Raw genomic sequence first — 10,192 nt, 5'->3', positions numbered from 1 at the left:
TGATACCATCCCTTCTCTGACACATCCCAAAGGGAGTGAGTCTGAGACAGGCTGGGAACCTCACTGGGCTCAGAGCCTGCCCTGCCCCATGGGACAGGAAGCCCACAGTGGATATAGCCCCAGGCTTGTCTGAAGCCCTGGCATGACCTCCAGGGCTGGGGACCATCTCCTCAATGACCTTTCTGCTCATCTGTATGGGGAACTGAATTCTAGATCTATTCACAGTGACCTCTGCAGAGAGGAGCTGGGAAAAGTCACTGAGCGGATGTAAGCAGAGGCCTCGCATTCAAACTTCCCTCTGCTCTCTGGTCCGGTGCCAGGTGGGGGTCAGCGCCCAGAATCCGGGCAGGCCTGAGCAAGAGGAGACTCTCCACCCCTGGGTCCCATTCCCTCCCAGGATGCTAGTTCTTCTGGTCCAGCCTGTTAGGGTTCCTCCCTGAAACTCTCCCACGCAGCTGGAGCCTGCGGGGCCTCCTGCCTCTGAGCACACAATAATAGTATTATCACCTGGCCTTGTTCCATCCTTCAGGAGAAAGGGGTTTTCAGACCCATTTGGCAAAAGAATCAGTTGAAGTTCAGAGAGGGAGACACAGTTGTTTAGAATCACACAGCAAGAGGACATCAGAGGCAGGATGAAAATTCCAGACTTTGCCTGCTGCCTCACTCTGTCACGAAAGTCACTCCTTCCCTTATTATAAAACAGACACATTAATAGTTTAGAGAGGTGAGACTTAGAGGATAACACTGCAAATCATAGGGGAGGCTGGGATTCCAAGGCTAGGAGGCAGGACGGTGGCAGGGTTGGGGGGGGGCATGTTGAATGACCTCATGAGTAGTCATTCACTTTCTCCCAGCATGACGCCAAGTGACTCCACCTAGGTGACCCAGGTGCTAGTCATTGTTGGGAATGGGGGAGCCCAATGGGGTCTGGGGAACAGGTAATAACTTTACGGACACAGCCTCTATTTTTCCTGCCATAGATAAATCTTATCTATGAGCCGAGAGAAACAAAGCAAGATTAAAGCTGTAACTTTAATGTGATAAATTAATATAATATAAGCAGTCAATTTATATTGGCCAAGGTATAGGGATGCTTAGTCATATTCTGGTTTGCACAGTGCTTGTTTGTTTCTGTGTTCAGACATGGCGATGCATGGTCCTGATTGTATCTTGCTCCATCCAGATCAGAGTGTGATGTTGTCCAGTGTTGGTGTGTCACAGAACACCATGCATGGCCTCGCTGTGAGTGCCAGGTCAATGCCTGGCCGACCCAAGGGGCTGCTTCTCTTTTTCTTACCTGGAGGACTGCCCAGCTCCCCCACTGGATTCTTGGCCTCCTCCCTCATAGTGTTTACTTCTTATACAGAGGCCACATTTCCCCCTTTTTAAAAAAGGATAACATGCATTCAGTGAAGTGCATAAGTATATAGCTTAGTGAATATTTATATGTTTGTACACACACATAACTACCACCTGGTCGAAGAGAGTGGGAGCTGCTCACTATTGCTCCCTTGAGACAATGTCTGGCCAAAGATAACCCCTTACTGAGGTTTCTGTCACCACTGATTAGTTTTGTCCTGGAACTTCATATAAATGGAGTTACAAGGTATATTTTATTCGTTTAAGCCTTCTTGAGCTTGACATGAAGTTTCTAAGATTCATCCATGTTGCTGAGGCCAGTTGTTAGCTCTTTTTCACTGCTGTGTAGTATTCCATGGGATTAGTTAACAGCTCTTTTCCCATTCACTTTTTTTCCATTCACTTCTTGATGGGCATTTGTGTTATTTCCCAGATTGATCATATTAGAAAGCAAATCTGATTGTGTCCCCAGCTGATTGAAACCCTCTCAAAATATCTCCACCTTTCTCAGAATTAATTCAAATCCCTTCTCAGGGCCCAAAATGCCCTGAATGGTCTGGCCTCTGCCTGGTGCTTGTGCCTCAGTTTCTACCCTTCTCCCCTGACCCTCTGAGTTCCAGGTGCATGTGTTGCTCCCTCCACTTTGTAATGTGCTCTGTCCCCACCCTGACCTGTTTCGGGGCTAAATCCTGCATGTCTTTAAGATCATACACGAATTACATCCTCTGGGAGGCCTTGTTGACCAGCCCCCACCTCTAGATTCCATATCTCCTTGTAGCTCCCTACACTTCTTCCTTTATTGTCCTCGTTGTAAATAACAATTTGTATGATTATTTGATGAATATCTGTCTCCCCCATCAGACTGTGAGCTCTGTGAGGACAGGCATGGCTCTGTCTTAGTGTCCAGGTCACCCAGACCAAAGCTGGCACACATTATTCTCCTGAGTGCCCAGTGTGGAGTAGAGCTCTCTGTGAGCCTCAGTACTCTCCCCTCTCCCCTCTAAACGCAGACTTTCTCCTGAGAATTGTCAGGGTACCTGGACTCCCGCCATTTCTCTCCTTGGCAACTGTGGGTGACACATCCAGGGGCGGGTCTCCCGCCCCACAGCGGACGCTGATTTGGCCTGGTTGGGCAAGGCCAGGGTTGCCTGGGGGGAGGTTACTCATCCTGGGTTCAGGTAAGAGGGCCCGGGTTGGAAGGCGGCACACCTAGGGGGGACGCTGAAGGAGCAGGATCGAATCATGGACTCCACCGGGAAAGCAGGTGCCCTGGCAGTGACCTGGACTATGGGCTGGCTGCTGCTGCTGCAGATGCTGCTGCTTCGAGAAGGTGGGTCTGCTGCCGGGAGGGGGAGGAGGGGGTAGAATGGGGGCTATAGGAAGGAGGGTTCCCTCCCCCTCTACAGAGAGGGTTGTGGGAAGGGTCCCCCATCCTGGGCAGAGGGGATTGTGGGAAGGATTGCTGCTCTGGGAGGCTCTGGGAAAAGTTCTTCACCCTGAGCAGAGGGCTAATGTCAGGAAGTCCCCAGCCCTCATCAGAGCGGTCTTGTGGAAAGAGATCCCTCACTTTGCCTCCTTGACTGTGGGAAAACTTCTCTCACCCTGAGTGAAAAACTGGGACAGTGCGCCGCGGCCCCGTCCATGGCAGGGATCCCTTACCTTGGGCATAAGGCGTTGTGGGAAAGATGCTTCCACTGCAGGCATAGGAGCCTTGAAGGAAAGGGACAGTGTATCCCATGACCCCAAATTTGTGGGAACGTTCTCCTGACTCCTACCCTGGAAAAGATGTGCAATAGGATTGTCTCCTCCTGAGGACCGAGGGCGTGGGAAGGGCTCCTTCTCCTTTGGGGGTACGGGGGATGTCTCAGTAGGGGTCGCTCATTCTAATTCGGCTCTGCACCCCCAGGAGCTCAGGCCCTGGAGTGCTACAGCTGCGTGCAGAAAGCAGATGACGGGTGCTCTCCGCAGAAGATGAAGACGGTAAAGTGCGCGCTGGGCGTGGAAGTTTGCACAGAGGCCGTGGGAGCGGTGGAGACCAGTGAGTGAGGACCCCCGGTCCATGCGTGTCTACTGCCCCTTCAGGCTCTTCCAGCCAAGCCCCGCCTCCTTGTAGTTCCGCCCTGAACTTGGCCCCATCCCTCCCTTTCAGCCTAGCCCTGGCGCTTTTAGAGCTTAGAAGGCTGGAGGGCTGGGAGTTGTGAACTGGGTGGGGTGAAGCCCGGATCTGGGCCCTCGTCCCCTTCGAGGGCACACCCTATCCATTTCCGCTCCACCGCTGAAACCTCCCTCCCCCCTCTGTCCCTGCTAGAATCTTCTCTCCCTCTCCTCCCGCCAGACTCCCCTAATCAGTGGGACCCTGTAGAGCTCTTGTAGGTTTCCTAAACTGAGGCTCCTGACTCTCTGACCCTCCCGCAGTGGAATCCCGCTCCCAGGAGGCTCCACCCTCCGCCGATCCTGAGCCTTTTTTGTCAGTCTTTCAGCTCCCTCGGATGTTGCTTCCTGCAGTTCCGCCCCTTTATGGCTCTGCCCCTCGATTCTGTCCCTGTCTGGTAGCCTAGCAATCCCTCAGACTCAGCTTTTTGAGGTTCCGCTCCTCCATCTGCGGATCGGCTCTTTTTGAGCGCCCCGCCTCCTCTGACCCTGCTCCCTCCCTCCTCTTTCCACAGTCCACGGGCAATTCTCCGTGGCAGTGCGCGGCTGCGGTTCAGGACTCCCCGGCAAGAATGACCGCGGACTGGACCTTTACGGGCTTCTGGCCTTCATCCAGCTGCAGCAATGCACGCAGGACCGCTGCAACGCCAAGATCAACCTGTCCACGCGAGCGCTCAGTCCCGCAGGTCGGTGGACGCGGAGCGCCAGGCCCGGGGCGAGAGCCACCCGGGCTGAGCCTCTAGGAGTGAACACCAACGGCGCGCGGGAAAAGGCAGCACGTGCTAGGGGCGGGGCCACGCTCGGGGGCGGGGACAAACGCAGCAGCGGGACTTCATTGCTGCAGGCACCTGTGACATTGAATATTGAACGCCATGGGCGGGTTCAGCGGGCGAGGCCACATGGTGGGCGGGGCTACCCACGACTAGCATCCGTCCAAGGGCGGAGACGTGGGCTGGTGCGACCCCGACCGTCTGTGCTTTCCCAGCTTTCTCGACCCTTCCCATTCAACCCACTCCTCTCGCAGGCAATGAGAGTGCATACGAGCCCAACGGCGCTGAGTGCTACAGCTGCGTGGGGCTGAGCCGCGAGGCGTGCCAGGGTACCGCGCCGCCGGTTGTGAGCTGCTACAACGCCAGTGACCGAGTCTACAAGGGCTGTTTCGACGGCAACGTCACCTTGTCAGCAGGTGAGCGAGCCCCGAGTTGTGGTAGCCTTTCTGAGGCCTCCTGGGCTCTAGGTATCCCTTCACCCAAAGGGGTCCCTCCTTCCAGCGCATCCTGGGAACTCCAGACCTAAGTGCTAGCCTTGTCTTGGAGCGTCATGAGAAATGCAGCCCTGTCCCTAACATACCGTAGGGATGGAGATGCTTTTGTCCTGGAGGTTTTTGGGGAAATACATTTCCATAGAGGCCTGCCCAAGTGCGGCGTGCAGGGATGTGCAAGGGAAATGTATTTAAACCTTCAAGCTTCTCCCTTGGCATTGTGGATAATCTTGTTCAAACTCCTTAAAACTCAAGGGGTTAGGGTGTCCTCCTGACCACGCAGGAGAGATGTAGTTCAGCCTCCTGAACTCTGTCTCAGGGAACCGTGCGAGGTGAAGTGCAAATGCCATCCCCTGCCAGGTGTGTTATGGGAGATGTAGTCCTGACTCTGACCAAATACGGGTGGATTTGTGGGAAGAAGTATGCGGAAAATGTGAGAGGTGTTGTATTCCTGTAGAAACTTTTAAGGCATCGTGGGACTTATGTAGTTCAGTTTACATGTAAATAGTTTGAGATTTCCTCTCAAACTACAGTGGGACATGTGGGACAGAGACTGGGACAGCGTTTCTCAAAGTGGGGCCTGAGTTGAGATTGATGGATTAGTGTGTGCAGAGCCCTTTAGTTGTTCTTGCGTCTTAGGTTTCATTCTGGCTGTGCCTCCCTCCCTCCCTCCAATCATTGACCTACCTGTGTCTCCCTCCTGCAGCTAATGTGACTGTCTCCCTGCCTGTCCGGGGCTGCGTCCAGGACGAGTTCTGCACCCGGGACACGGCGACAGGCCCAGGGTTCATTCTCAGTGGCTCCTGCTGCAAAGGGTCCCGCTGTAACTCCGACCTCCGCAACAAGACCTACTTCTCCTCAAAATTCCCACCCCTTGTGCTGCTGCCCGCTCCTCAGCCCACCACTCCGGCTGCAACCACCCGTGTCACTACTTCCACTCCAGCCCCAACGATGCACACTTCTGCCACCTCTGCCACCTCTACCACCTCTACCACCTCTACCACCAAACCCACTCCAGCCACTACCAGCCAGACTCCTCCAAAGGAAGTAGAACCTGAGACCTCCCACAAAGAGGAATCTAGCTTGGCTGGAGGTGCTGCTGGCCACCAGGACCGTAGTAATATGGGACAGTACCCCACGAAAGGCGGGGCTCATAATAAAGGCTCTGCAGCTCCCTCGGCTGGGCTGGCGGCTCTGCTGTTGGCTGTGGTTGCTGGCACCCTGCTATGAGCTTCTTCACCCGGAAACCTCCTTTTTGCCCTACTCCCCTGGCCCTAGGTACCCTCTCTTCCCTTTCTCATCACTGGACTGGGCTGGCCCAGCGCCTATTCTTCCAACCTCCCCCAGTTTCCCCAGCTTCTGCTGCACTGGTTTGCAGCTTTGGGAAATAAAGTTACCGTTGTATATATCCTGCCAAGGTGTTCTAGCTTTTGGAGGGCAGCAGATGTACCCCCCTCATCTTGTCACTCCCTTGTCTCCTCCTCATGCCCAGGACAGAGAGGAGTCAGAGCTGTCACAGGGATCATGGAGGATTCAATGATAAGCTTCCTGTTCGCTTTCTCATAGCCAGCCTGGAACATGGGGGGCAGAGCGGGATAATGGTTCCTTCCTCTGATGGCTGCTGGTCCTGACCCCCCATCTTTGTGGGAATCGTTTTGACATCTGTCTTCCTTACTAGACTGTGAGGTCCTTGAGGGCAGGAACTGTGCCTTAAGCCTCTGTGTGGTTAGTTACCAGCGTGTATATGCCTCAATAAAAGTTGGATTACTTTGTACAATGTTTTGAAGAGGTCATTTCCACCTCATTTCTTGCAATACCCTCTTGAAGCTGAGCTAGGGAGGGAACGCTGAGACCTTTGACACAGAGAAGCTGAGACCTAGAGGCTCAGCGCTGGAGGAAGTCCAGGTTTGTACTTTCATCTGGAGTCTAGTCAGCTTGTGGGTGATCCCACTGGGGAGGGGGAGATGGGTGAAACCATTAATCAGTGCCTAAGGGTGGATGGCGTCTTCGGCAGTGCTGGGGAGCAACGGCAGCCTTGTTTAACGGGTTGTGCACCACCCCCAGGCACCACCCACCTTGCCATCTCTCTGGTTTCTTAAGAATCATTCAGTGGGTTCAACCACTGTGTCCCATTTGTCCAAGGGGCTTGAAGGTGCTGCTTGTCAGTTTTTCTTCCCACTGGGGACTTGGGGCCTGAGTCCCATCTCCATCTCCTCCAATTGTAGGAAAGCGTAGAGGCCCCAAGGAGGAAAAGACTGGCTTAGGAATGAGACGGGTTGGCAAGCTTTGAGGCTGCTTGATGAAAGGGAATAGTGAGATAATAATAGTAATATTGCCACTATCACTATTAATAGGGAGTCTCAGGTTATAACAAAATGATAATAAATAATGGTTAGAATAACAAAATAGAGAAAAAGCATGAGTGAAGTACAATTGATAACCTCAGTAGTAGTAACTATAGTTACAGGAACGTTAGTCATTTTTTAAAAGTCTTACCAGATATCTGGCCTGTCCTAAGGGCATTTTTGTATCCATCATGTCATTTAACTTTCCGTATAAATTCTCAAATGGGATGATTGGAGAAACTGAGGCGCAGAAGGGTGATGTAATTTAACCCACAGGAAGTAATATATTTATTATGTGCCGGGTGCTGTTTTAAGTGCTGTACTTGCATTAACATATTTAACCTACACAACCATCCTATGAGGTAAGTATTAATTATCTCCTTTTTACAAGGCCCAGAGAGATTGAGAAACTTGCCCCAGTAAGCAGTGGAGCCCAGGTTTGAACCCGGGCAGACCGGCTTTACAGGGCAAGATGGCTGTAACTTTTCCTTCAGCTTGACTAAACTTTAGACAGGCTTCTTCCTGCCTCTCCCTGACCTCCCTCTCACCAGGCACTTTCAGAGTCCAGATGGCCTAATCACAGAGGCCCCAGACCTCCCTTAACTTGGAGCGTTTACTTTAGAAAATGTGTCCTCCCAAATTCTTTTGCTGCTCTTTTGAGATGTATGTAGTTTTCTTTAAAAGCCTCTCCAGTTTTACAGCCCAGGAAATACCATTCTCAAGAGCCCAGGAACCATCTTTTTGAAACATAAACATCAAAAGAGGTAGCACCTCAATCTTCTAGTCTCCCTAGTGGAGCGAGAGCCTAACTGCATTGGGTGCCTTTCTCCCAGTTGTAAAACTACCTCCTGTCATGAAGAAAGTTTCCTTTTCTTTTGAGTAATGCTACTTTCAAACAGATGACCTCCTTCTCACCCCAGCTCTTAAAAACCCAGCCACCCTTGGTTTCAGCTGAGATGCATTCAGGCTGAGTGCTGCCCTCTCTCCCTATTGCAGTTTCTTTGAATAAAGTCTTCTTTCACTGAAACTAATATAATATTGACTGGCAACTGTAACTGAAAAATGAAAAAAATTTTTAAAAAAGTTTTCCTTGCCTATTCCATGCTGTCCAAGGCAGTTTTTTGTTGTTGTTGTTTTTGTTTTTTGTTTTTGTTTTTGTTTTGCTTTGACAAGCACGAGCTACTAACCAGTGGGGGGGAGCAGTGTTTTGCTACCTGAAATATGTCTTTTTGGGGATATTATTTTAAGCCGGTTATTTTTAAGAAATGAAAGACTCAGGGAGAGCCTTTTATCTCCCCTTGATCTCCTGAAGGAATTCAGATGGAAAACCCTGCTTAAATGAAAGGAGCTGTCCCCTTAGCAGAACATGAACTGAGTGTGGCAGACAGGGAGGAACATAGCAAAATGTTTGTTAGACTGCTCTCTGTGTCCCATGGTTTCTTGGTGGCTGGCAAGGATTTGTTTACCAAATGATCACTCCTTCTCATCTGCCTGTGAATTGCCTACCTTCCCTTCGAAGTCCAAAGCACTACCCTTCTTTCTCTGTAGCTCAAGATGGCACATAAAAATGCCTCAGCTCCCCAGGTTGTCCTTGGGTCCCCTATGCTTACAGAACTCCTGTATGTACATGTGTAATCAATTTGGTTATTTTCTCCTGTTAATCTGCCTCGTGTTGATTTGACTATTAGACCAAGCCAGGATAACTTAGAAGGGTAGAAGGAAAATAACTTTTCTTCCCTTACACCAGCATGTTACATAGTTTTAGGCCAACAGCTTGGGTAACGTGAGCCTGTTTTTGGCATCTTGGTGGTGTAGGTCTGAGGACTCCCAGGTTCCTGAGGGTGTCGAGGCTGGAACTCCTCCTCTCATCGCCTCTACTCCTGGGGACTTATCCATTTTTTGAAGGAGGTTCCAAGGTGGAGGAAGAGACTGTGGGATCACCCAGCCCTTTTGCATAGTGCAGCTGAGGGCTTCTGACAGGAAGGCTGCTCTGGCCTCTCCCAGCGTGTCCTGACCCCACCCCCTGTGTCCGGCTGGTAACCACTAGTCTGTAGTCCATGTCCATGAGTCTCTGTTCATTTGTCCTGTTCATTTGTTGCTTTTAGGTTTATATCCCACATATAAGTGATATGTGGTTTTCAACTTTTTCTGTCTGGCTTGTTTCGCTTAGTGTGATTATCTCGAGGTCTATCCACGTTGTTGTATATGGCAGTATTTCATCTCTTCTTATGGCTGAGTAATATTCCATTGCATATATGTACCATGGCTTCTTGAGGGATAATATTTTTTAAAAGGTAAAATCACAGCTCTCACACAGATGAAAAATGACCATGTGTCAAAAGTTTTGTTGAACTCGTTCATTCACAAGGGAACTAGTAAAGCGTTACAACCAGTTCAAAGGAGAATTCAAAGAACACGTGCATACAGGTGATCATGAATGCTGAATTAATAATGGAAGTCAAACTGGTCAGTATCCTGAGGGAAATGAATAACCATCTGTATCTTGCCCAGCGGGCATGAATCTTTTGCATTACTGTTAGTTTAGTATTACCATCATAGTTTAAGGTAAGGAAAGGTGGAGATAACCCAGAAGGGTGTGTTACACAAGACACCAGGTAATCCTTTCTGCCCATCACAAAAGCTTTCACTTCTAGAAGCCCCTGTTGTGTGTGTGTGTGTGTGGGGGGAGGCGCAGATACAGTCTATTCTGATATGGTGCTATAAGAGCTGCAGTAGGGCATTCTCCAAGTACAGGTGAGGGACAGAGGAACGATGCCCTCCAGGTGTGGTTCCCATACTGATGGTGGCACCTCTCTCACCTCCATAACTTTGCAGCCACCCAATGTGTCCATTTCAGGGCTGCTGCAACAAAGTCCCACAAACTGGGTGCCTAAAAACAACAGAAATTTATTGTCTCACAGTTTTGGAGGCCAGAAGTCCAAAATCAAGGTGTTAGCCGGGTCATGCTCCCCTTGCAGCTTCTAGGGAGGGATCCTTCCTTGTCTCTTCCAGCTTCTGGTAGCCCCAGAGGTTCCTTGGCTTGTAGATGCATCACTCCAATCTCTGTCTCCTTTAC

At 50.7% G+C, this 10,192-nt stretch overlaps 1 protein-coding gene across 1 annotated transcript; it reads left to right on the top strand.

Moving 5' to 3' along the window:
* Positions 1-2,454: 2,454 nt before the first annotated feature.
* LYPD3 (LY6/PLAUR domain containing 3) lies at positions 2,455-6,573 on the top strand. The gene is made up of 5 exons (XM_016147665.2): positions 2,455-2,689; positions 3,266-3,397; positions 4,026-4,196; positions 4,535-4,696; positions 5,478-6,573. Exons 1-5 carry the CDS (start codon positions 2,602-2,604, stop codon positions 5,999-6,001), a joined length of 1,077 nt encoding a protein of 358 aa, XP_016003151.2. The 5' UTR covers positions 2,455-2,601; the 3' UTR covers positions 6,002-6,573.
* The last annotated feature ends 3,619 nt before the right edge of the window (positions 6,574-10,192 follow it).

The sequence above is a fragment of the Rousettus aegyptiacus genome, unplaced genomic scaffold, assembly GCF_014176215.1.
Source record: "Rousettus aegyptiacus isolate mRouAeg1 unplaced genomic scaffold, mRouAeg1.p scaffold_m13_p_14, whole genome shotgun sequence".
NCBI lineage: Eukaryota > Metazoa > Chordata > Mammalia > Chiroptera > Pteropodidae > Rousettus > Rousettus aegyptiacus.
Note: the sequence above shows the minus strand (reverse complement) of the source record. Positions and strands in the feature narration are given on the sequence as shown.

Excerpts from the sequence above, each read along its gene's own strand:
- LYPD3 (XM_016147665.2), top strand. The coding sequence starts at position 2,602 with ATGGACTCCACCGGGAAAGCAGGTGCCCTGGCAGTGACCTGGACTATG. Across the intron at positions 4,197-4,534 it reads GCGAGCGCTCAGTCCCGCAG|GCAATGAGAGTGCATACGAG; the intron begins GTCGGTGGACGC and ends CTCCTCTCGCAG. Across the intron at positions 4,697-5,477 it reads CAACGTCACCTTGTCAGCAG|CTAATGTGACTGTCTCCCTG; the intron begins GTGAGCGAGCCC and ends TCCCTCCTGCAG.